The following is a 25,405-nucleotide window of genomic DNA, read 5'->3' as shown; positions in this document are numbered from 1 at the left end:
CATAGATCCTATCTCTAAGAATCCTTTTCAACAGCTTTCCCACCACAGATGTAAGGCTCACTGATCTATAATTACCTGGACTATCCATACTACCTTTTTTGAACAAGGGGACAGCGTTCGCCTCCCTCCAATCCTCCCGTACCATTCCCCTGGACAACGAGAACATAAAGATCCTAGCCAGAGGTTCAGCAATCTCTTCCCTTGCCTCGTGGAGCAGCCTGGGGAATATTCCGGCAGGCCCCGGGGACTTATCCGTCCTAATGTATTTTAACAACTCCAACAGCTCCTCTCCTTTAATATCAACATGCTCCAGAACATCAACCTCACTCATATTGTCCTCACCGTCATCAAGTTCCCTTTCATTGGTGAATACCAAAGCGAAGTATTCATTGAGAACCTCGCTCACTTCCACAGCCTCCAGGCACATCTTCCCACTTTTATCTCTAATCGGTCCTACCATCATTCCTGTCATCCTATTGTTCCTCACATAATTGAAGAATGCCTCGGGGTTTTCCTTTACCCTACTCGCCAAGGCCTTCTCATGCCCCCTTCTTGCTCTTATCAGCCCCTTCTTAAACTCCTTTCTTGCTACCCTATATTCCTCAATAGACCCATCTGAAGAGATCCCAGTTGTCCAAAAATCTAAAACCCCGTCCCCTGCAGCAACTCCTCAGCCACGCATTCAACTGCCATCTCATCCAATTCTTACCCTCACTATCACGTAGTACTGGCAACAATCCTGAGAACACCACCCTTGAGGTCCTCTTCTTCGGCCTTCTGCCTAGTTCCCGAAACTCACACTTCAGGACCTCATCCCTCTTCCTACCTATGTCGTTGGTACCAATATGTATCACGACTTCTTGTTGCTTTCCCTCTCGTACCAGGATGTCATGCACCCTGTCAGAGACAACCCGGACCCTGGTACCCGGGAGGCAACAAACCATGCGGGTTTCCTTCTCACGTCCACAAAATCTCCTCTCTGCTCCCCTGACTATAGAGTCTCCAATGACGACAGCTCTCCTCCTCTCCGTCCCACCCTTCTACACCACAGGGTCAGACTCAGTGCCAGAGGCCCTGCCACCGTGGCTCACACCTGGTCGGTCGTCCTCACCAACAGCATCCAGGACGGTAAACTTATTATTCATGGGAATGGCTACAGAGGAGCTCTGCACTACCTGTCTACTCTCCTTCGCTTTCCCCCCTCGGACTGTCACCCAACGACCTGCTTCCGGCAGCCTAGGTGTGACTACCTCCCTGTAGCTCTCATCTATGGCAGCCTCATTCTCCCTTATGAGTCGAAGGTCATCCAGCTGCGGCTCCGGATTCCTCACACGGTCTTCCAGATCGCCCAGCGCTTACACTTCTGGCAGATGTGACTCTGCGGGAGAGGGGATTTCCTCCAAGAATGCCTCATCTCACAGGAGAGGCACATCACCGTCTCAGCAGGCATTGTAAAGACCTGTCAAAGCCTCAAATCTCCACTCACTCACTGGCCGCTTTCCACGGGCCGCTCAGCTTGAGCTACCCCTCTATTTATTTGTTCGAGCTTGTCAAACTGCTTGGTCAATCAGCTGCTTTCTGTTGAGTCTGAGCTATTCAAATCTTGGTTGTCTTGATTTGCACAGTCCAATTGCCAAAACTGCCAGAATCTCTCAAGTCAAAGCCTCATATTTCCACTCCTTCACTGGCCCACTCACTCACTGGCGGCGTTCCATGACAATACTGTTTGTTTCCTTTAATTCCATATCCACTATGCCAGTTTTCTAAGTAGACACTGACGCAAAAAACTGTTTAAGATCTTCCCCATCTCGTGATGCTCCACACATAGACAACCACTCTGATCTTCTAGGGGACCAATTTTGTCCTTTACTATCCTTTTACTCTTAATATACTTGTAGAAACCCTTCGAGTTTACCTTCACATTATCTGCCAACACAACCTCATGTCTTCTTTTTGCCTTCCTGATTTCCTTCTTTAGTATTCCCTTACATTCTCTATACTCTTCAAGTATCTCATTTGTTCCTTGTTGCCTGTACCTGCTAAACACCTACTTAACCAGATCGCCAATATCCCTTGAAAAACAAGGTTCCCTATCCCTGTTAACTTTGCCTTTAATCCTGGCAGGAACATGCAAACTCAGGATGTAAGCGCAGTTCAGTAACTCCACTTACTGAATACATCATTGCCAGAAAACAACTTATCCCAATCCACTCTTCCCAGATCCTCTCTCATTTCCACCAAATTGGCCCTTCTCCAATTCAGAACCTTAACTGGTGGACCAGTCCTATCCTTATCCATAATTATCTTGAAACTAATGACATTATGGTCACTGGACCCAAAATGTTCGCTGACACATACTTCTGTCACCTGACCTGTCTGATTCCCTAATAGATCAGGTACTGCACCCTCTCTTGTTGGTACCTCAATGTATTGATTTAGAAAACTTTCCTGAACACATTTGACAAACTCCACGCTATCTAACCCTTTCACAGAGTGGGAGTCCAGGTCAATATGTGGGAAGTTAAAATCCCCTACGATTACAACTTTCTGTTTCTTACATTGGTGTGCTAACTCTCAACAGACTTGCTCCTCCGATTGGGCCGTATACAATAATACCCTATTAGTGTGGTCACAGCTTTCCCGTTCCTCAGCTCCACCCATACGGCCTCTGTAGACGAGCCCTCCGGGCTGTCCCGTCTGCACACAGCTGTGAGATTCCCCTGACTAGTAATGCCACTCCTCCCCCTTTCATCCCTCCCCCTCTATCACGTCTGAAACAACATAACCTCGGAACATGAAGCTGCCAGTCCTGCCCCTCCTGCAAACCAAGTCTTACTAATAGCAATAATGTCAAGATCATCATGTGTCAATCCACGCCCTAAACTCATCTGCCTTACACACAATACTCCTTGCATCGAAATAGATGCACCTGAGAACATTTCTATCACGTACAAACCATTGATATCTGTCGAAACAGGCAGTCCTCGCATGACCATTATCCTCCTCCACATCACTATCTGCTCTAAAACTCTGCCCCGTCCCCCTGCAACCTTGTTTAAAACCCCCAGAGCAGAACTTGCTAGCCTACCGATAAGGATGTTAGTTCCCCTCCAGTTCAGGTGCAAACTGCCCAATTCGAACTGGTCTCACCTCCCCTGGAAAAAGCCCAATTGTCCAGAAACATGAACCCCTCCATCATGTACCATCCCCTCAGCCACGTATTTAGCTGCATTATTTCTAGCCTCACCAGCACGTGGTACGGGTAGCAAACCACCTGTGGGATCTCACGTTCCCATCCCCCATTCATTCTCTGAGCTCTCTGTTTCCACTCCCCCTTTCTGCTGTTGGATCTCTCCTCAGCATCCCCCTTCCTCCTGTGGGATCTCTCTCCCCAATCCCCCTTCCTTTTGTGGGATCTCTCTTCCACATCCCCCTTCCTCCTTTGGGATCTGTCTTTTCCTGAGGTATCCTGAGGTATCTCTCTTAAGCATCCTGCTTCCTGCTGTTGGGCCTCTGTTCCCAATCCCCCTTCCTCTCGTGGGATCTCTCTTCCCGATCCCCCTTCCTTCCGAGAGATCACTCTTTCCTAACCCCTTCCTCCTGTGAGTCCTCAGCTCCTTGCCCCCTCTTCCTGTCGGATCTCACTTCCCCATGCTCCTTCCTCCTGTGGAATATCTCTCCCCCATCCCCCTTCCTCCTGTGGGATCTGTCTTTTCCATACACATTCATCCTGTGGGATCTCACTCCCTCATCCTTTCCTCTTGTGGAATCTCCCTTCCCATCCCCTTCCTCCTGTGGGATCTCTCTCCCCCATCCCCCTTCCTCCTGTGGGATCTCTCTGCCGCATCCCCCTTCCTCCAGTGGGATCTGTCTTTTCCATACACATTCATCCTGAGGTATCTCTCTTCCGCATCCCGCTTCCTGCTGTTGGGCCTCTGTTCCCAATCCCCCTTCCTCCTGTGGGATCCCTCTCCCCCGTCCCCCTTACCTCCTGTGGGATCTCCCTACCAAAGTCCCCCTTCCCTCCTGTGGGATCTCTCTGCCACATTCCCATTCCTACCGTGGGATCTCTCATACGCGTCCCACATCCACCTGTGGGATCTCTCTGCCCCATCTCCCTTCCTCCTGTGGGATCTCTCTGCCACATCCCCCTTCCTCCTGTGGGATCTCTCTTCCTCGTCCCCCATCCTCCTGTGGGATCTCTCTGCCCCGTCCTCCTTCCCCCCTGTGGGATCCCCCTCCCCCTTTCCACTTTCCCATTTTGTGGTCCCCATCCCCTATCACCCCTGTGGAATCCCTCTCCACCGTCCTCCTTCCCCCTGTGGGATCCTGCTTCCCCCGTCCCTCTTCCTCCCTGTGGGTTCTCCCTCCCGCCTCCCCCTTCCCCCCTGTGGGATCCCTCTCCACTGTCCCCCATCCCCGTGTGGGAACTGACCCCCGAGTCCCCCTTTCACCTGTGGGATCTGACTCCCGTGTTCCCCTTCCTCCTGTGGGATCTCCATCCCCGTCCACATTCCCCCCTGTGGGATCCCCCTCCCACTTCCCACTTCCCCATTTTGGGATCCAAGTCCCCCTTCCCCCTTGTGGGATCTCCCTCTCGTGTCCCTCTTCACCCCTGTGGAATCCCTCTCCACCGTCCCCCTTCCCCCTGTGGGATCTTGCCTCCCCCGTCCCCCTTCCCCCCTCTGGGTTCTCCCTCCCGCCTCCCACTTCCCCCCTGTGGGATGCCTCTCCACCGTCCCCCTTCACCGTGTGGGATCTGATTCCCGTGTCCCCCTTCCTCCTGTGGGATCTCCCTCCCATGTCCCCTTTCCTCCTGTGGGATCTCTCTGCCCCGTACCCCATCCACCTGTGGGATCCCACTCCCCCGATCAACTTAACCCCTGTGTGATCCCTCTCCCCCGTCCACCATCACCCCCGTGGGATCTCTCTCTCTTGTCCCACTTCCTCCTGTGGGATCTCTCTCCCCCTTCCCACCTGCGTGCTCTCCGTCCCCCGTCCACCTTACCCCCTGTGGGATCCCTCTCCCCCATCCCCCTTCCTCCTGTGGGATCTGCCTCCCCTGTCCCCCTTCCTCCTGTGATATCTCTCTGCCACATCCCCCTTCCTACCGTGGGATCTCTCTTCCCCGTCCACCTTCCCCCCTGTGGGATCCCCCTCCCCCGTCCACCTTCCCCCCATGGGATATCCCTCCCCCTTTCCCCTTTCCCATTTTGTGATCCCCGTCACCAATCACCCCTGTGGAATCCATCTCTACTGTACCCCTTCCCCCTGTGGGATCTTGCTCCCCCGTCCCACTTCCCCTCTCTGGGTTCTCCCCCCCACCTCCCCCTTCCCCCCTGTGGGATCTCGCTCCCGTGTCCCCCTTCACCCCTGTGGAATCCCTCTCCACCGTCCCCCTTCCCCCTGTGGGATCCTGCTCCCCCGTCCCTCTTCCTCCCTGTGGGTTCTCCCTCCCGCCTCCCCCTTCCCCCCTGTGGGATCCCTCTCCACCGTCCCCCATCCCAGTGTGGGATCTGGCTCCCGTGTCCCTCTTCCTCCTGTGGGAACGCCCTCCCACGTCCCCCTACCTCCTGTGGGATCTCCCTTCCCCGTCCCGCTTCCAACTGTGAGATATTCCACCCCCGTCCGCCTTCCTCCTGTGGGATCACTCGGCGCCGTCCCCCTTCCCCCCGAGGGATCCCCCTCACCCGTCCACATTCTCCCCGTGGGATCACCCTCCCCCGTCCACCTTCCCCCCTGTGGGATCCCTCTCCCTCGTCCCCCTTCCTCCTGTGGGATCTCTCTCCCCCTTCCCACCTGCGGGCTCTCTGTCCCCTGTCCCCCTTCCCCCCTGTGGGATCTCCCTCCCCCGTCCACCTTCACCCCTGTGGGATCCCTCTCCCCCGTCCTCCTTGCCCCTGTGGGATCTCTCGTCCCCGTCCACCTTCCCCCCTTTGGGATCACCCTCCCCTTGCCCCTTCCCCATTTTGAGATCCCCGTCCCCCATCCCCCCAGTAGGATCTGACCCCCGTTTCCCCCTTCCTCCTGTGGGATCTTCCTCCCACGTCCCCCTTCCTCCTGTGGGATCCCTCTCCCCCATCCCCCTTCCTCCTCTGGGATCTCTCTGCCACATCCCCCTTCCTACCGTGGGATCTCTCTTCCCAGTCCCACATCCACCTGTGGGATCTCTCGGCCCCGTCTCCCTTGCTCCTGTGGGATCACTCTGCCCCGTCCTCCTTCCCCGCTGTAGGATCCCCCTCCCCCATCCACCTTCCCCACTGTGGGATACCCCTCCCCTTCCCCCTTGCCCATTTTGGGATCCCGTCAGCCTTCCCCCTGTGGGATCTCCCTCCCATGTCCCCCTTCACCCCTGTGGAATCCCTCTCCATCGTCCCCAATCCCCCTGTGGGATCTTGCTCACCCGTCCAACTTCCCCCCTGTGGGTTCTACCTCCCGCCTCCCCCTTCCCCCCTCTGGGATCCCTCTCCACCGTCCCCCATCCACCTGTGGGATCTGACCCCCGTGTCCCCTTTCCTCCTGTGGGATCTCCTTCCCACATCCCCCTTCCTCCTGTGGGATCTCTCTGCCCCGTCCCCCGTCCACCTGTGGGATCTCCCACCCCCGACTCCTTTACTCCCGTGGGATCCCCCACCCCATACCCCTGTGGGATCTCTCTTCCCCGTCCCCCTTACACCCTGTGGGATCCCCCTCCCACGTCCACTTTCCCCCATGTGGGATCCCACTCCCCCATCCCTCTTCCCTCTGTGGGATACCTCTCCCAGGTCCCCCTTACCTCCTGTGGGATCTGCCACCCCTGTCCCCCTTCCTCCTGTGATATATCTCTGCCACATCCCCCTTCCTACCGTGGGATCTCTCTGCCCCGTCCCCCTTCCCCCCTGTGGGATCCACCTCCCCCGTCCACCTTCCCCCATGTGGGATCCCACTCCCCCATCCCTCTTCCCCCTGTGGGATCCCTCTCCCCCGTCCCCCTTACCTCCTGTGGGATGTCCCGACCAAAGTCCCCCTTCTCTCCTGTGGGATCTCTCTGCCACATTCCCATTCCTACCGTGGGATCTCTCATCCCCGTCCCACATCCACCTGTGGGATCTCTCTGCCCCATCTCCCTTCCTCCTATGGGATCTCTCTTCCCCGTCCCCCTTCTTCCAGTGGGATCTCTCTGCCCCGACATCCATCCTCCTGTGGGATCTCTCTGCCCCGTCCCCCTTCCCCCCTGTGGGATCCCCCTCCCCCGTCCACCTTCCCCCCGTGGGATATCCCTCCAACTTTTCCCTTTCCCATTTTGTGATCCCCGTCCCCAATCACCCCAGTGGAATCCATCTCTACTGTCCCCCTTCCCCCTGTGGGATCTTGCTCCCCCGTCCCACTTCCCCCCTCTGGGTTCTCCCCCCCACCTCCCCCTTCCCCCCTGTGGGATCTCGCTCCCGTGTCCCCCTTCATCCCTGTGGAATCCCTCTCCACCATCCCCCTTCCCCCTGTGGGATCTTGCTCCCCCGTCCCTCTTCCTCCCTGTGGGTTCTCCCTCCCGCCTCCCCCTTCCCCCCTGTGGGATCTCTCTTCCCCGTCCCCCTTGCACCCTGTGGGATCCCCCTCCCCCGTCCACCTTCCTGTGGGATCTCCCTACCAAAGTCCCCCTTCTCTCCTGTGGGATCTCTCTGCCACATTCCCATTCCTACCGTGGGATCTCTCATCCCCGTCCCACATCCACCTGTGGGATCTCTCTGCCCCATCCCCCTTCCTCCTGTGGGATCTCTATTCCCCGTCCCTCTTCCTCCCTGTGGGTTCTCCCTCCCGCCTCCCCCTTCCCCCCTGTGGGATCACTCACCACCGTCCCCCATCCCCGTGTGGGATCTGACTCCCGTGTCCCCCTTCCTCCTGTGGGATCTCCATCCCCGTCCACATTCCCCCCTGTGGGATCCCCCTCCCACTTCCCACTTCCCCATTTTGGGATCCAAGTCCCCGTTCCCCCTAGTAAGATCTCCCTCCCGTGTCCCTCTTCACCCCTGTGGAATCCCTCTCCACCGTCCCCCTTCCACTTGTGGGATCTTGCCTCCCCCGTCCCCCTTCCCCCATGTGGATTCTCCCTCCCGCCTCCCACTTCCCCCCTGTGGGATGCCTCTCCACCGTCCCCCTTCACCGTGTGGGATCTGATTCCCGTGTCCCCCTTCCTCCTGTGGGATCTCCCTCCCATGTCCCCGTTCCTCCTGTGGGATCTCTCTGCCCCGTACCCCATCCACCTGTGGGATCCCACTCCCCCGATCAACTTAACCCCTGTGTGATCCCCCTCCCCCGTCCACCATCACCCCTGTGGGATCTCTCTCCCTCGTCCCACTTCCTCCTGTGGGATCTCTCTCCCCCTTCCCACCTGCGTGCTCTCCGTCCCCCGTCCCCCTTCCTCCTGTGGGATCTGCCTCCCCTGTCCCCCTTCCTCCTGTGATATATCTCTGCCACATCACCCTTCCTACCGTAGGATCTCTCTTCCCCGTCACCCATCCTCCTGTGGGATCTCTCTGCCCCGTCCCCCTTCCCCCCTGTGGGATCTCTCTTCCCCGTCCCCCTTGCACCCTGTGGGATCCCCCTCCCCCATCCACCTTCGCTCCTGTGGGATCTCTCTGCCACATTCCCATTCCTACCGTGGGATCTCTCATCCCCGTCCCACATCCACCTGTGGGATCTCTCTCTGCCCCATCTCCCTTCCTCCTATGGGATCTCTCTTCCCCGTCCCCCTTCTTCCAGTGGGATCTCTCTGCCCCGTACCCAATCCCCCCTGTGGGATCCCCCTCCTCCTTCCCCCTTCCCCATTTTGGGATCCCAGTCCCCCTTGCCCCCTGTGGGATCTTGCTCACCCGTCCACCTTCCCCCCTGTGGGTTCTCCCTCCCGCCTCCCCCTTCCCCCCTCTGGGATCCCTCTCCACCGACCCCATCCCCCTGTGGGATCTGACCCCCGTGTCCCCCTTTCTCATGTGGGATCTCCCTCCCACGCCCCCCTTCCTCGTGTGGGTTCTCTCACCCCAGACCCCTTTACTCCCGTGGGATCCCCCTCCCCCATTCCTCTGTGGGATCTCTCTTCCCCGTCCCCCTTACACCCTGTGGGATCCCCCTCCCCCGTCCACCTTCCCCCATATGGGATCCCACTACCCCATCCCTCTTCCCCCTGTGGGATCCCTCTCCCCCGTCCCCCTTACCTCCTGTGGGATCTCCCTACCAAAGTCCCCCTTCTCTCCTGTGGGATCTCTCTGCCACATTCCCATTCCTACCATGGGATCTCTCATCCCCGTCCCATATCCACCTGTGGGATCTCTCTGCCCCATCTCCCTACCTGCTGTGGGATCTCACTGCCCCGTCCTCCTTCCCCCCTGTGGGATCCAACTCCCCCCCGTGGGATATCTCTCCCTCTTTCCCCTTTCCCATTTTGTGATCCCCGTCCCCTATCACCCCTGTGGAATCCCTCTCCACCGTCCCCCTTCCCCCAGTGGGATCCTGCTCCCCCGTCCCTCTTCCTCCCTGTGGGTTCTCCCTCCCGCCTCCCCCTTCCCCCCTGTGGGATCCCTCTCCACCGTCCCCCATCCCCGTGTGGGATCTGACCCCCGAGTCCCCCTTTCACCTGTGGGATCTGACTCCCGTGTCCCCCTTCTTCCTATGGGATCTCCATCCCTGTCCACATTCCCCCCTGTGGGATACCCCTCCCACTTCCCACTTCCCCATTTTGGGATCCAAGTCCCCCTTCCCCCTTGTGGGATCTCCCTCCCGCCTCCCACTACCCCCCTGTGGGATCCCTCTCCACCGTCCCCCTTCACCGTGTGGGATCTGATTCCCGTGTCCCCGTTCCTCCTGTGGTATCTCCCTCCCCCGTCCCCGTTCCTCCTGTGGTATCTCCCATGTCCCCGTTCCTCCTGTGGGATCTCTCTGCCCCGTACCCCATCCACCTGTGGGATCCCACTCCCCCGATCAACTTAACCCCTGTGTGATCCCCCTCCCCCGTCCACCTTCACCCCTGTGGGATCTCTCTCCCTCGTCCCACTTCCTCCTGTGGGATCTTTCACCCCCTTCCCACCTGCGTGCTCTCCGTCCCCCGTCCACCTTACCCACTGTGGGATCCCTCTCCCCCGTCCCCCTTCCTCCTGTGGGATCTGCCTCCCCTGTCCCCCTTCCTCCTGTGATATCTCTCTGCCACATCCCCCTTCCTACCGTGGGATCTCTCTTCCCCGTCACCCATCCTCCTGTGGGATCTCTCTGCCCCGACCCCCTTCCCCCCTGTGGGATCCCCCTTCCCCGTCCACCTTCCCCCCGTGGGATATCCCTCCAACTTTCCCCTTTCCCATTTTGTGATCCCCGTCCCCAATCATCCCTGTGGAATCCATCTCTACTGTCCCCCTTCCCCCTGTGGGATCTTGCTCCCCCGTCCCACTTCCCCCCTCTGGGTTCTCCGCCCCACCTCTCCCTTCCCCCCTGAGGGATCTCCCTCCTGTGTCCCCCTTCACCCCTGTGGAATCCCTCTCCACCATCCCCCTTCCCCTTGTGGGATCCTGCTCCCCAGTCCCCCTTCCCCCCTGTGGGATCCCTCTCCACCGTCCCCCTTCCCCCCTGTGGGATCCCTCTCCACCGTCCCCCATCCCCGTGTGGGATCTGACCCCCGAGTCCCCCTTTCACGTGTGGGATCTGACTCCCGTGTCCCCCTTCTTCCTATGGGATCTCCATCCCCGTCCACATTCCCCCCTGTGAGTTCCCCCTCCCACTTCCCACTTCCCCATTTTGGGATCCAAGTCCCCCTTCCCCCTTGTGGGTTCTCCCTCCCGCCTCCCACTTCCCCCCTGTGGGATCCCTCTCCACCGTCCCCCTTCACCGTGTGGGATCTGATTCCCGTGTCCCCCTTCCTCCTGTGGGATCTCCCTCCCATGTCCCCGTTCCTCCTGTGGGATCTCTCTGCCCCGTACCCCATCCACCTGTGGGATCCCACTCCCCCGATCAACTTAACCCCTGTGTGATCCCCCTCCCCCGTCCACCTTCACCCCTGTGGGATCTCTCTCCCTCGTCCCACTTCCTCCTGTGGGATCTCTCTCCCCCTTCCCACCTGCGTGCTCTCCGTCCCCCGTCCACCTTACCCCCTGTGGGATCCCTCTCCCCCGTCCCCCTTCCTCCTGTGGGATCTGCCTCCCCTGTCCCCCTTCCTCCTGTGATATCTCTCTGAAACATCCCCCTTCCTACCGTGGGATCTCTCTGCCCCATCCCCCTTCCCCCCTGTGGGATCCCCCTATCCCGTCCACCTTCCCCCCGTGGGATATCCCTCCAACTTTCCCCTTTCCCATTTTGTGACCCCGTCCCCAATCACCCCTGTGGAATCCATCTCTACTGTCCCCCTTCCCCCTGTGGGATCTTGCTCCCCCGTCCCACTTCCCCCATCTGGGTTCTCCCCCCCACCTCCCCCTTCCCCCCTGTGGGATCTCGCTCCCGTGTCCCCCGTCATCCCGGTGGAATCCCTCTCCACCATCCCCCTTCCCCCTGTGAGATCTTGCTCCCCCGTCCCTCTTCCTCCCTGTGGGTTCTCCCTCCCGCTTCCCCCTTCCCCCCTGTGGGCTCTCTCTTCCCCGTCCCCCTTGCACCCTGTGGGATCCCCCTCCACTGCCCACCTTCCCTCCTGTGGGATCTCCCTACCAAAGTCCCCCTTCTCTCCTGTGGGATCTCTCTGCCACATTCCAATTCCTACCGTGGGATCTCTCATCCCCGTCCCACATCCATCTGTGGGATCTCTCTGCCCCATCCCCCTTCCTCCTGTGGGATCTCGCTTCCCCGTCCCCCTTCTTCCTGTGGGATCTCCCTTCCGTGTCCCCCTTCACCCCTGTGGAATCCCTCTCCACCGTCCCCCATCCCCCTGGGGGATCTTGCTCACCCGTCCCACATCCACCTGTGGGATCTCTCTGCCCCGTACCCATTCCCCCTCTGGGATCCCTCTCAACCGTCCCCCATCCCCCTGTGGGATCTGACCCCCGTGTCCCCCTTCCTCCTGTGGGATCTCCCTCCCACGTCCCCCTTCCTCCTGTGGGATCTCTCTGCCCCGTCCCCTGTTCACCTGTGGGATCTCCCACCCCCGACCGCTTTACTCCCGTGGGATCCCCCTCCCCCATTCCCCTCCTCCCCCTTCTCCCCTGTGGGATCTCGCTCCCGTGTCCCCCTTCACCCCTGTGGAATCCCTCTCCACCGTCCCCCTTCCCCCTGTGGGATCCTGCTCCCCCGTCCCTCTTCCTCCCTGTGGGTTCTCCCTCTCTCCTCCCCCTTCCCCCCTGTGGGATCCCTCTCCACCGTCCCCCATCCCCGTGTGGGATCTGACTCCCGTGTCCCCCTTGCTCCTGTGGGATCGCCCTCCACGTCCCTCTTCCTCCCTGTGGGTTCTCCCTCCCGCGTCCCCCTTCCCCCCTGTGGGATCCCTCTCCACCGTCCCCCATTCCAGTGTGGGATCTGGCTCCCGTGTCCCTCTTCCTCCTGTGGGATCGCCCTCCCACGTCCCCCTTCCTCCTGTGGGATCTCCCTCCCCCGTCCCGCTTCCAACTGTGAGATATTCCTCCCCCGTCCACCTTCCTCCTGTGGGATCCCTCTCCCTCGTCCCCCTTCCTCCTGTGGGATCTCTCTCCCCCGTCCCACCTGCGGGCTCTCTGTCCCCCGTCCACCTTCCCCCCTGTGGGATCCCTCTCCCCCGTCCTTGCCCCTGTGGGATCTCTCGTCCCCGTCCCCAAACCTCCTGTGGGATCTCTCTGCCCCGTCACCCTTCCCCCGTGTGCGATCCCCCTCCCCCGTCCACATTACCCCCTTTGGGATCCCCCTCCCCTTGCCCCTTCCCCATTTTCAGATCCCCGTCCCCCATCCCCCCTGTGGGATCTGACCCCCGTTTCCCCCTTCCACCTGTGGGATCTTCCTCCCACGTCCCCCTTCCTCCTGTGGGATCACTCTCCCCCATCCCCCTTCCTCCTCTGGGATCTCTCTCCCCCATCCCCCTTCCTCCTCTGGGATCCCTCTCCCCCGTCCCCTTTACCTCCAGTGGGATCTCCCTACCAAAGTCCCCCTTCTCTCCTGTGGGATCTCTCTGCCACATTCCCATTCCTACCGTGGGATCTCTCATACCCGTCCCACATCCACCTGTGGGATCTCTCTGCCCCATCTCCCTTCCTCCTGTGGGATCTCTCTGCCCCGTCCCCCTTCCTCCTGTGGGATCACTCTGCCCCGTTCTCCTTCCCCCCTGTGGGTTCCCCCTCCCCCTTTCCCCTTTCCCATTTTGTGGTCCCCGTCCCCTATCACACCTGTGGAATCCCTCTCCACCGTCCTCCTTCCCCCTGTGGGATCATGCTTCCCCCGTCCCTCTTCCTCCCTGTGGGTTCTCCCTCCCGCCTCCCCCTTCCCACCTGTGGGATCACTCTCCACCGTCCCCCATCCCCGTGTGGGAACTGACCCCCGAGTACCCCTTTCACCTGTGGGATCTGACTCCCGTGTTCCCCTTCCTCCTGTGGGATCTCCATCCCCGTCCACATTCCCCCCTGTGGGATCCCCCTCCCACTTCCCACTTCCCCATTTTGGGATCCAAGTCCCCTTTCCCCCTTGTGGGATCTCCCTCTCGTGTCCCTCTTCACCCCTGTGGAATCCCTCTCCACCGTCCCCCTTCCCCTTGTGGGATCTTGCCTCCCCCATCCCCCTTCCTCCCTGTGGGTTCTCCCTCCCGCCTCCCACTTCCCCCCTGTGGGATGCCTCTCCACCGTCCCCCTTCACCGTGTGGGATCTGATTCCCGTGTCCCCCTTCCTCCTGTGGGATCTCCCTCCCATGTCCCCGTTCCTCCTGTGGGATCTCTCTGCCCCGTACCCCATCCACCTGTGGGATCCCACTCCCCCGATCAACTTAACCCCTGTGTGATCCCCCTCCCCCGTCCACCTTCACCCCTGTGGGATCTCTCTCCCTCGTCCCACTTCCTCCTGTGGGATCTCTCTCCCCCTTCCCACCTGCGTGCTCTCCGTCCCCCGTCCACCTTACCCCCTGTGGGATCCCTCTCCCCCGTCCACCTTCCCCCCGTGGGATATCCCTCCAACTTTCCCCTTTCCCATTTTGTGACCCCGTCCCAAATCACCCCTGTGGAATCCATCTCTACTGTCCCCCTTCCCCCTGTGGGATCTTGCTCCCCCGTCCCACCTCCCCCATCTGGGTTCTCCACCCACCTCCCCCTTCCCCCCTGTGGGATCTCGCTCCCGTGTCCCCCTTCATCCCGGTGGAATCCCTCTCCACCATCCCCCTTCCCCCTGTGAGATCTTGCTCCCCCGTCCCTCTTCCTCCCTGTGGGTTCTCCCTCCCGCTTCCCCCTTCCCCCCTGTGGGCTCTCTCTTCCCCGTCCCCCCTTGCACCCTGTGGGATCCCCCTCCACTGCCCACCTTCCCTCCTGTGGGATCTCCCTACCAAAGTCCCCCTTCTCTCCTGTGGGATCTCTCTGCCACATTCCAATTCCTACCGTGGGATCTCTCATCCCCGTCCCACATCCACCTGTGGGATCTCTCTGCCCCATCCCCCTTCCTCCTGTGGGATCTCGCTTCCCCGTCCCCCTTCTTCCTGTGGGATCTCCCTTCCGTGTCCCCCTTCACCCCTGTGGAATCCCTCTCCACCGTCCCCCATCCCCCTGGGGGATCTTGCTCACCCGTCCCACATCCACCTGTGGGATCTCTCTGCCCCGTACCCATTCCCCCTCTGGGATCCCTCTCAACCGTCCCCCATCCCCCTGTGGGATCTGACCCCCGTGTCCCCCTTCCTCCTGTGGGATCTCCCTCCCACGTCCCCCTTCCTCCTGTGGGATCTCTCTGCCCCGTCCCCTGTCCACCTGTGGGATCTCCCACCCCCCGACCGCTTTACTCCCGTGGGATCCCCCTCCCCCATTCCCCTCCTCCCCCTTCTCCCCTGTGGGATCTCGCTCCCGTGTCCCCCTTCACCCCTGTGGAATCCCTCTCCACCGTCCCCCTTCCCCCTGTGGGATCCTGCTCCCCCGTCCCTCTTCCTCCCTGTGGGTTCTCCCTCTCTCCTCCCCCTTCCCCCCTGTGGGATCCCTCTCCACCGTCCCCCATCCCCGTGTGGGATCTGACTCCCGTGTCCCCCCTTGCTCCTGTGGGATCGCCCTCCACGTCCCTCTTCCTCCCTGTGGGTTCTCCCTCCCGCCTCCCCCTTCCCCCCTGTGGGATCCCTCTCCACCGTCCCCCATTCCAGTGTGGGATCTGGCTCCCGTGTCCCTCTTCCTCCTGTGGGATCGCCCTCCCGCCTCCCCCTTCCCCCCTGTGGGATCTCTCTTCCCCGTCCCCCTTGCACCCTGTGGGATCCCCCTCCCCCGTCCACCTTCCTGTGGGATCTCCCTACCAAAGTCCCCCTTCTCTCCTGTGGGATCTCTCTGCCACATTCCCATTCCTACCGTGGGATCTCTCATCCCCGTCCCACATCCACCTGTGGGATCTCTCTGCCCCATCCCCCTTCCTCCTGTGGGATCTCTATTCCCCGTCCCTCTTCCTCCCTGTGGGTTCTCCCTCCCGCCTCCCCCTTCCCCCCTGTGGGATCACTCACCACCGTCCCCCATCCCCGTGTGGGATCTGACTCCCGTGTCCCCCTTCCTCCTGTGGGATCTCCATCCCCGTCCACATTCCCCCCTGTGGGATCCCCCTCCCACTTCCCACTTCCCCATTTTGGGATCCAAGTCCCCGTTCCCCCTAGTAAGATCTCCCTCCCGTGTCCCTCTTCACCCCTGTGGAATCCCTCTCCACCGTCCCCCTTCCACTTGTGGGATCTTGCCTCCCCCGTCCCCCTTCCCCCATGTGGATTCTCCCTCCCGCCTCCCACTTCCCCCCTGTGGGATGCCTCTCCACCGTCCCCCTTCACCGTGTGGGATCTGATTCCCGTGTCCCCCTTCCTCCTGTGGGATCTCCCTCCCATGTCCCCGTTCCTCCTGTGGGATCTCTCTGCCCCGTACCCCATCCACCTGTGGGATCCCACTCCCCCGATCAACTTAACCCCTGTGTGATCCCCCTCCCCCGTCCACCTTCACCCCTGTGGGATCTCTCTCCCTCGTCCCACTTCCTCCTGTGGGATCTCTCTCCCCCTTCCCACCTGCGTGCTCTCCGTCCCCCGTCCACCTTACCCCCTGTGGGATCCCTCTCCCCCGTCCACCTTCCCCCCGTGGGATATCCCTCCAACTTTCCCCTTTCCCATTTTGTGACCCCGTCCCAAATCACCCCTGTGGAATCCATCTCTACTGTCCCCCTTCCCCCTGTGGGATCTTGCTCCCCCGTCCCACCTCCCCCATCTGGGTTCTCCACCCACCTCCCCCTTCCCCCCTGTGGGATCTCGCTCCCGTGTCCCCCTTCATCCCGGTGGAATCCCTCTCCACCATCCCCCTTCCCCCTGTGAGATCTTGCTCCCCCGTCCCTCTTCCTCCCTGTGGGTTCTCCCTCCCGCTTCCCCCTTCCCCCCTGTGGGATCTCTCTTCCCCGTCCCCCTTGCACCCTGTGGGATCCCCCTCCACTGCCCACCTTCCCTCCTGTGGGATCTCCCTACCAAAGTCCCCCTTCTCTCCTGTGGGATCTCTCTGCCACATTCCAATTCCTACCGTGGGATCTCTCATCCCCGTCCCACATCCACCTGTGGGATCTCTCTGCCCCATCCCCCTTCCTCCTGTGGGATCTCGCTTCCCCGTCCCCCTTCTTCCTGTGGGATCTCCCTTCCGTGTCCCCCTTCACCCCTGTGGAATCCCTCTCCACCGTCCCCCATCCCCCTGGGGGATCTTGCTCACCCGTCCCACATCCACCTGTGGGATCTCTCTGCCCCGTACCCATTCCCCCTCTGGGATCCCTCTCAACCGTCCCCCATCCCCCTGTGGGATCTGACCCCCGTGTCCCCCTTCCTCCTGTGGGATCTCCCTCCCACGTCCCCCTTCCTCCTGTGGGATCTCTCTGCCCCGTCCCCTGTCCACCTGTGGGATCTCCCTCCCCCGACCGCTTTACTCCCGTGGGATCCCCCTCCCCCATTCCCCTCCTCCCCCTTCTCCCCTGTGGGATCTCGCTCCCGTGTCCCCCTTCACCCCTGTGGAATCCCTCTCCACCGTCCCCCTTCCCCCTGTGGGATCCTGCTCCCCCGTCCCTCTTCCTCCCTGTGGGTTCTCCCTCTCTCCTCCCCCTTCCCCCCTGTGGGATCCCTCTCCACCGTCCCCCATCCCCGTGTGGGATCTGACTCCCGTGTCCCCCTTGCTCCTGTGGGATCGCCCTCCACGTCCCTCTTCCTCCCTGTGGGTTCTCCCTCCCGCCTCCCCCTTCCCCCCTGTGGGATCCCTCTCCACCGTCCCCCATTCCAGTGTGGGATCTGGCTCCCGTGTCCCTCTTCCTCCTGTGGGATCGCCCTCCCACGTCCCCCTTCCTCCTGTGGGATCTCCCTCCCCCGTCCCGCTTCCAACTGTGAGATATTCCTCCCCCGTCCACCTTCCTCCTGTGGGATCCCTCGGCGCCGTCCCCATTCCCCCCGAGGGATCCCCCTCCCCCGTCCACCTTCTCCCCGTGGGATCACCATCCCCCGTCCACCTTCCCCCCTGTGGGATCCCTCTCCCTCGTCCCCCTTCCTCCTGTGGGATCTCTCTCCCCCGTCCCACCTGCGGGCTCTCTGTCCCCCGTCCACCTTCCCCCCTGTGGGATCCCTCTCCCCCGTCCTTGCCCCTGTGGGATCTCTCGTCCCCGTCCCCAAACCTCCTGTGGGATCTTTCTGCCCCGTCACCCTTCCCCCGTGTGCGATCCCCCTCCCCCGTCCACATTACCCCCTTTGGGATCCCCCTCCCCTTGCCCCTTCCCCATTTTGAGATCCCCGTCCCCCATCCCCCCTGTGGGATCTGACCCCCGTTTCCCCCTTCCTCCTGTGGGATCTTCCTCCCACGTCCCCCTTCCTCCTGTGGGATCACTCTCCCCCATCCCCCTTCCTCCTCTGGGATCTCTCTCCCCCATCCCCCTTCCTCCTCTGGGATCCCTCTCCCCCGTCCCCTTTACCTCCAGTGGGATCTCCCTACCAAAGTCCCCCTTCTCTCCTGTGGGATCTCTCTGCCACATTCCCATTCCTACCGTGGGATCTCTCATACCCGTCCCACATCCACCTGTGGGATCTCTCTGCCCCATCTCCCTTCCTCCTGTGGGATCTCTCTGCCCCGTCCCCCTTCCTCCTGTGGGATCACTCTGCCCCGTCCTCCTTCCCCCCTGTGGGTTCCCCCTCCCCCTTTCCCCTTTCCCATTTTGTGGTCCCCGTCCCCTATCACACCTGTGGAATCCCTCTCCACCGTCCTCCTTCCCCCTGTGGGATCATGCTTCCCCCGTCCCTCTTCCTCCCTGTGGGTTCTCCCTCCCGCCTCTCCCTTCCCACCTGTGGGATCCCTCTCCACCGTCCCCCATCCCCGTGTGGGAACTGACCCCCGAGTACCCCTTTCACCTGTGGGATCTGACTCCCGTGTTCCCCTTCCTCCTGTGGGATCTCCATCCCCGTCCACATTCCCCCCTGTGGGATCCCCCTCCCACTTCCCACTTCCCCATTTTGGGATCCAAGTCCCCTTTCCCCCTTGTGGGATCTCCCTCTCGTGTCCCTCTTCACCCCTGTGGAATCCCTCTCCACCGTCCCCCTTCCCCTTGTGGGATCTTGCCTCCCCCATCCCCCTTCCTCCCTGTGGGTTCTCCCTCCCGCCTCCCACTTCCCCCCTGTGGGATGCCTCTCCACCGTCCCCCTTCACCGTGTGGGATCTGATTCCCGTGTCCCCCTTCCTCCTGTGGGATCTCCCTCCCATGTCCCCGTTCCTCCTGTGGGATCTCTCTGCCCCGTACCCCATCCCCCTGTGTGATCCCTCTCCCCCGTCCACCTTCACCCCCGTGGGATCTCTCTCTCTCGTCTCACTTCCTCCTGTGGGATCTCTCTCCCCCTTCCCACCTGCGTGCTCTCCGTCCCCCGTCCACCTTACCCCCTGTTGGATCCCTCTCCCCCGTCCCCCTTCCTCCTGTGGGATCTGCCTCCCCTGTCCCCCTTCCTCCTGTGATATCTCTCTGCCACATCCCCCTTCCTACCGTGGGATCTCTCTTCCCCGTCCGCCATCCTCCTGTGGGATCTCTCTTCCCCGTCACCCATCCTCATGTGGGATCTCTCTGCCCCGTCCCCCTTCCCCCCTGTGGGATCCCCCTCCCCCGTCCACCTTCCCCCCGTGGGATATCCATCCACCTTTCCCCTTTTGTGATTCCCGTCACCAATCACCCCTGTGGAATCCATCTCTACTGTACCCCTTCCCCCTGTGGGATCTTGCTCCCCCGTCCCACTTCCCCCCTCTGGGTTCTCCCCCCCACCTCCCCCTTCCCCCCTGTGGGATCTCGCTCCCGTGTCCCCCTTCACCCCTGTGGAATCCCTCTCCACCGTCCACCCTCCCCCTGTGGGATCCTGCTCCCCCGTCCCTCTTCCTCCCTGTGGGTTCTCCCTCCCGCCTCCCCCTTCCCCCCTGTGGGATCCCTCTCCACCGTCCCCCATCCCCGTGTGGGATCTGACTCCCGTGTCCCCCTTGCTCCTGTGGGATCGCCCTCCACGTCCCCCTTCCTCCTGTGGGATCTCCCTCCCCCGTCCCGCTTCCAACTGTGAGATATTCCTCCCCCGTCCACCTTCCTCCTGTGGGATCCCTCGGCGCCGTCCCCATTCCCCCCGAGGGATCCCCCTCCCCCGTCTACCTCCCCGTGGGATCTCCCTCCCCCGTCCCCCTTCCCCCTGTGGGATCTCTCTGCCCCGTCCCCCTTCCTCCTGTGGTATCTCCCCTCCCCCATCCCCCTGTGGGATCTCCCTCACCCATCCCCCTTCCTGTGGGATCTCTCTGCCCCGTCCCCCTTCCTCCTGTGGGATCTCCCTCCCCCATCCCCCTTCCTCCTGTGGGATCTCTCTGCCCCGTCCCCCTTCCTCCTGTGGGATCTCCCTCCCCCATCCCTTCCTCCTGTGGGATCTCCCTCCCCCATCCCTTCCTCCTGTGGGATCTCTCTGACCCGTCCCCCTTCCTCGTGTTGGATCTCCCTCCCCCGTCCCCATTCCCCCTGTGGGATCTCCCTCCCCCATCCCCCTTCCTCCTGTGGGATCTCCCTCCCCCATCCCCCTTCCTCCTGTGGGATCTCCCACCCCCGTCCCCCTTCCTCCTGTGGGATCTCCCTCCCCCGTCCCCCTTCCTCCTGTGGTATCTCCCTCCCCCATCCCCCTTCCTCCTGTGGTATCTCCCCTCCCCCATCCCCCTTCCTCCTGTGGGATCCCCCTCCCCCGTCCCCCTTCCTCCTGTGGGATCTCCCCTCCCCCGCCCCCCTTCCTCCTGTGGTATCTCCCTGCCCCGTCCCTCTTCCTCCTGTGGGATCTCCCTCCCCCATCCCCCTTCCTCCTGTGGTATCTCCCCTCCCCCATCCCCCTTCCTCCTGTGGTATCTCCCTCCCCCGTCCCCCTTCCTCCTGTGGTATCTCCCTCCCCCGTCCCCCTTCCTCCTGTGGGATCCCCCTCCCCCGTCCCCCTTCCTCCTGTGGGATCTCCCCTCCCCGCCCCCCTTCCTCCTGTGGGATCTCCCCTCCCCCGCCCCCTTCCTCCTGTGGTATCTCCCTGTCCCGTCCCTCTTCCTCCTGTGGGATCTCCCTCCCCCGTCCCCCTTCCTCCTGTGGTATCTCCCTCCCCGTCCCCATTCCTCCTGTGGGATCTCCCCCATCCCCCGTCCCCCTTCATCCTGTGGGACCTCTCTCCCCCATCCCCCTTCCTCGTGTGGGATCTCTCTCCCCCGTCCCCCTTCCTCCTGTGGGATCTCCCCTCCCCCGTCCCCCTTCCTCCTGTGGGATCTCTCTGCCCCATCCCGCTTTCTCCTAAGGGATCTCTCTTCCCAGTCCCCTTTCCTCCTGTGGGATCTCTCTCCCCCGTCCCCCTTCCTCCTGTGGGATCTCCCCTCCCCCGTCCCCCTTCCTCCTGTGGGATCTCTCTCCCCCGTCCCCCTTCCTCGTGTGGGATCTCTCCCCCCCATCCCGCTTTCTCCTAAGGGATCTCTCTTCCCCGTCCCGCTTTCTCCTAAGGGATCTCTCTTCCCCGTCCCCTTTCCTCCTGTGGGATCTCCCTCCCCCGTTCCCCTTCCTCCTGTGGTATCTCTCTCCCTCATCCCCCTTCCTCCTGTGGGATCTCCCTCCCCCGTCCCCCTTCCTCCTGTGGTATCTCCCTCCCCCATCCCCCTTCCTCCTGTGGGATCTCCCTCCCCCGTCCCCCTTCCTCCTGTGGGATTTCTCTCCATCCCCCTCCTCTACTGGGATCTCTCTTCCACATCCGCTTCCTTCTGTGTCTTTCCATCCTTTACCTTAGGTGATGTCTCTTCCTCCATCTCCCATCGACATTTCCCGATTCTCAAATCTTCCTCACTGTTTGACTTCTCCCCTTCACACCTGCCCTTTCCGACTGTCTCACGTCAGGAACACTTTTCTAACCATCAGGGAATGAGAGAGAATATGTGGAGTTTACAGGGTCACACCGACAGACGAAATTACTGACATTCGGTGAATTCATTGGAGCTGGGCAGTGAGGGACATTGACAGTGATGGGATCTACGATCAGTGAATTACTGAAGGGTTTAACGTTCCCTGAAATATCCGGGTGAGAGAAATGCCCTCAGACGGACGATTTTAATCACTATGTTCCTCAATTTGTCTGTTTGTGTTTAGTCTGAACAATAATAAACTGGGGGATTCAGGAGTGAAACTGGTGTCTGCGGCTCTGAGGAACCCGGAGTGTAAAATACAGAGACTGTGGTAAGTACCAGACTGTGGGAGATTGTGTTTACAGTCACTGGGTGTCTGACACTGAACATTAATGTGATCAGTAATTGTGTTACTGATAAACACTGGGGATTTGTACCGTCTCCTGTCTCTCTGTGTCCTTCACCCTCACTCTCTCTCATCTCCAGGCTGAGGGGTGTCGGTCTCACAGATTCTGGTGCCGAGGATCTCGTCTCCGCTCTCAGTACAAACCCATCACTGACGGAGCTGGACCTGAGTTATAATAAACTGGGGGATTCAGGAGTGAAACTGGTGTCTGCGGCTCTGAGGAACCCGGAGTGTAAAATACAGAGACTGTGGTAAGTACCAGACTGTGGGAGATTGTGTTTCCAGTCACTGGGTGTCTGACACTGAACATTAATGTGATCAGTAATTGTGTTACTGATAAACACTGGGGATTTGTACCGTCTCCTGTCTCTCTGTGTCCTTCACCCTCACTCTCTCTCATCTCCAGGCTGGGGGATGTCGGTCTCACAGATTCTGGTGCCGAGGATCTCGCCTCCGCTCTCAGTACAAACCCGTCACTGACGGAGCTGGACCTGAGTGATAATAAACTGGGGGATTCAGGAGTGAAACTGGTGTCTGCGGCTCTGAGGAACCCGGAGTGTAAAATACAGAGACTGGGGTAAGTACCAGACTGTGGGAGATTGTGTTTACAGTCACTGGGTGTCTGACACTGAACATTAATGTGATCAGTAATTGTGTTACTGATAAACACTGGGGATTTGTACCGTCTCCTGTCTCTCTGTGTCCTTCACCCTCACTCTCTCTCATCTCCAGGCTGTGGGATGTCGGTCTCACAGATTCTGGTGCCGAGGATCTCGTCTCCGCTCTCAGTACAAACCCATCACTGACTTGGCTGGACCTGACATTAAACTCTCTGACAGACCGATCTGTCCCCGCTCTCCGCCGCCTCATACTGACCCTCCCGAGTCTGGAGCTGATCTGGTGAGTGTTTGTGTTAATGTTCAATGTGATAAAATATCAGCGGATCCGCGGGTTTTCTGGTGATATTTGTCTGTGAGTGTTGTTGAAACATTAACCCCGGTCCCCTGTTACTGACACTGTTGTGTGATCTGTTTATTCCATCTTTATTCTCCCATCTGTTTCAGGCTGGGGGGGAATCGGTTCAGTGAGACCGGGATGAAGGAACTGAGATCTCTACAGGAACCCAGACCCAGACTGAGAGTGGATCTGTGAACATCTGAATGTGGGGAATCGGTTCAGTGAGACCGGGAGGAAGGAACTGAGATCTCTACAGGAACCCAGACCCGGACTGATGGTGGATCTGTGAACATCTGAATGTGGTGAATCGGTTCAGTGAGACCGGGGAGAAGGAACTGAGATCTCTACAGGAACCCAGACCCAGACTGAGAGTGGATCTGTGAACATCTGAATGTGGTGAATCGGTTCAGTGAGACCGGGATGAAGGAACTGAGATCTCTACAGGAACCCAGACCCAGACTGAGAGTGGATCTGTGAACATCTGAATGTGGTGAATCGGTTCAGTGAGACCGGGATGAAGGAACTGAGATCTCTACAGGGAGTCAGACCCGGACTGATGGTGGATCTGTGAACATCTGAATGTGGGGAATCGGTTCAGTGAGACCGGGATGAAGGAACTGAGATCTCTACAGGAACCCAGACCCGGACTGAGAGTGGATCTGTGAACATCTGAATGTGGGGAATCGGTTCAGTGAGACCGGGATGAAGGAACTGAGATCTCTACAGGAACCCAGACCCGGACTGAGAGTGGATCTGTGAACATCTGAATGTGGGGAATCGGTTCAGTGAGACCGGGATGAAGGAACTGAGATCTCTACAGGAACCCAGACCCGGACTGATGGTGGATCTGTGAACATCTGAATGTGGGGAATCGGTTCAGTGAGACCGGGATGAAGGAACTGAGATCTCTACAGGAACCCAGACCCGGACTGATGGTGGATCTGTGAACATCTGAATGTGGAGAATCGGTTCAGTGAGACCGGGATGAAGGAACTGAGATCTCTACAGGAACCCAGACCCGGACTGAGAGTGGATCTGTGAACATCTGAATGTGGGGAATCGGTTCAGTGAGACCGGGATGAAGGAACTGAGATCTCTACAGGAACCCAGACCCGGACTGATGGTGGATCTGTGAACATCTGAATGTGGGGAATCGGTTCAGTGAGACCGGGATGAAGGAACTGAGATCTCTACAGGGAGTCAGACCCGGACTGATGGTGGATCTGTGGACATCTGAATGTGGTGAATCGGTTCAGTGAGACCGGGATGAAGGAACTGAGATCTCTACAGGAACCCAGACCCGGACTGAGAGTGGATCTGTGAACATCTGAATGTGGGGAATCGGTTCAGTGAGACCGGGATGAAGGAACTGAGATCTCTACAGGAACCCAGACCCGGACTGATGGTGGATCTGTGAACATCTGAATGTGGTGAATCGGTTCAGTGAGACCGGGAGGAAGGAACTGAGATCTCTACAGGAACCCAGACCCGGACTGAGAGTGGATCTGAGGACATTTAGCCTTTAACCTTGATCTTACCTGGAACCCAGACCCGGACTGATGGTGGATCTGAATGTGTGAACATCCCCGCCCGCGGGGTGGGGACATTTGGCCGACTCCCCGCCCTCCCCTTTAACTCCCGCCCTTACCTTTAACGGCCGCGCGCCGGGGCTGATTCCCAACGGTTTTAACGGAACCGGCTCGGGTCTCGCGCTGTGTGCGTCGCTCGCAGCGGTCCCGCAGTGACGTGTTTCCGCCTGTTGTCCGGCGGGGCAGCTTCCGCCGGAAGTGCGTGTTGGAGACTCCCCACGTGACTCCCCGGGGAATTACCCGGACAGGAAGAGCCCGGGGTCCGGGGCTCAGTCTGGGACACCGGTGTCCCGGGGTGGGGGGGATGGTCCCGGGAGAGAATCCTTTTGCCCCCTTTGCTGAGGACGGTGCATTCGGCAGCCTGGCCGATATAATGATGTTAAATGGACAAATCCCTCGGCAGTGACCCTGGATCTGCAGCGATCCCGGACACGGCCCTGAAGTATGATTTTATAATCAGTTTTATAATTTTATAATCAGTTCCCCGATGCAGAGTGACGGTGAGAAACGGGACTGGTTATTATTCAACCGGTCACCCCTTGTCGCTGGTCAGTTAATTGTGTGTGACTGTCAGCAGATCATTTATTCCTGCACCTTAGCAGCTCACACATTGTTTCATTGATATTTCTCATAAAAAATCAATAAACCACTGTATCTTCCTGTCTTGTGTCTGACTCGAGATTAATTTGAGGTTTCTGTTCCATCACACACTCCCGAGGTCAGACACAGAGTGAATCTCCCTCCTCACTGTCCCATCACACACTCCTGGGTTCAGACACGGAGTGAAACTAAGGTTGATGATACTAAGGTAGGAGGTGTTGTGGATAATGAGGTGGATTTTCAAAGCTTGCAGGGAGATTTATGCCAGTTAGAAGAATGGGCTGAACGTTGGCAGATGGAGTTTAATGCTGAGAAGTGTGAGGTTCTAAATTTTGGCAGGAATAATCCAAGTACAACATACAGAGTAAATGGTA

The 25,405-nt window shown here is 59.8% G+C and overlaps 2 protein-coding genes across 7 annotated transcripts in view; one reads left to right on the top strand and one right to left on the bottom strand.

The window, feature by feature from the left end:
- LOC132388749 (NACHT, LRR and PYD domains-containing protein 3-like) overlaps positions 1-23,142 on the top strand; it is an 89,133-nt gene extending 65,991 nt beyond the window's left edge. For 5 of the 6 annotated variants that reach the window (XM_059961137.1, XM_059961140.1, XM_059961138.1 and 2 more), the window contains exons 9-12: positions 21,724-21,810; positions 21,966-22,136; positions 22,292-22,462; positions 22,618-23,142. In XM_059961137.1, the coding sequence (XP_059817120.1) occupies positions 21,724-21,810; positions 21,966-22,136; positions 22,292-22,462; positions 22,618-22,789 (601 nt within the window). In that variant the 3' untranslated portion in view covers positions 22,790-23,142. The remainder of the gene's footprint in view (positions 1-21,723; positions 21,811-21,965; positions 22,137-22,291; positions 22,463-22,617) is intronic. The other variant, XM_059961141.1, reaches the window with a different exon arrangement.
- LOC132388750 (cystatin-B-like) overlaps positions 1-24,893 on the bottom strand; it is a 129,901-nt gene extending 105,008 nt beyond the window's left edge. The window contains exons 1-2 of the mRNA XM_059961143.1: positions 24,491-24,893; positions 21,363-21,484 (exon numbers count right to left, since the gene is read on the bottom strand). Coding sequence (XP_059817126.1) covers positions 21,363-21,386 — 24 coding nt within the window. The 5' untranslated portion in view covers positions 21,387-21,484; positions 24,491-24,893. The remainder of the gene's footprint in view (positions 1-21,362; positions 21,485-24,490) is intronic.
- Between the last annotated feature and the right edge of the window lie 512 nt (positions 24,894-25,405).

Source organism: Hypanus sabinus, unplaced genomic scaffold, assembly GCF_030144855.1.
Source record: "Hypanus sabinus isolate sHypSab1 unplaced genomic scaffold, sHypSab1.hap1 scaffold_399, whole genome shotgun sequence".
In the NCBI taxonomy this organism is placed as follows: domain Eukaryota; kingdom Metazoa; phylum Chordata; class Chondrichthyes; order Myliobatiformes; family Dasyatidae; genus Hypanus; species Hypanus sabinus.
Note: the sequence above shows the minus strand (reverse complement) of the source record. Positions and strands in the feature narration are given on the sequence as shown.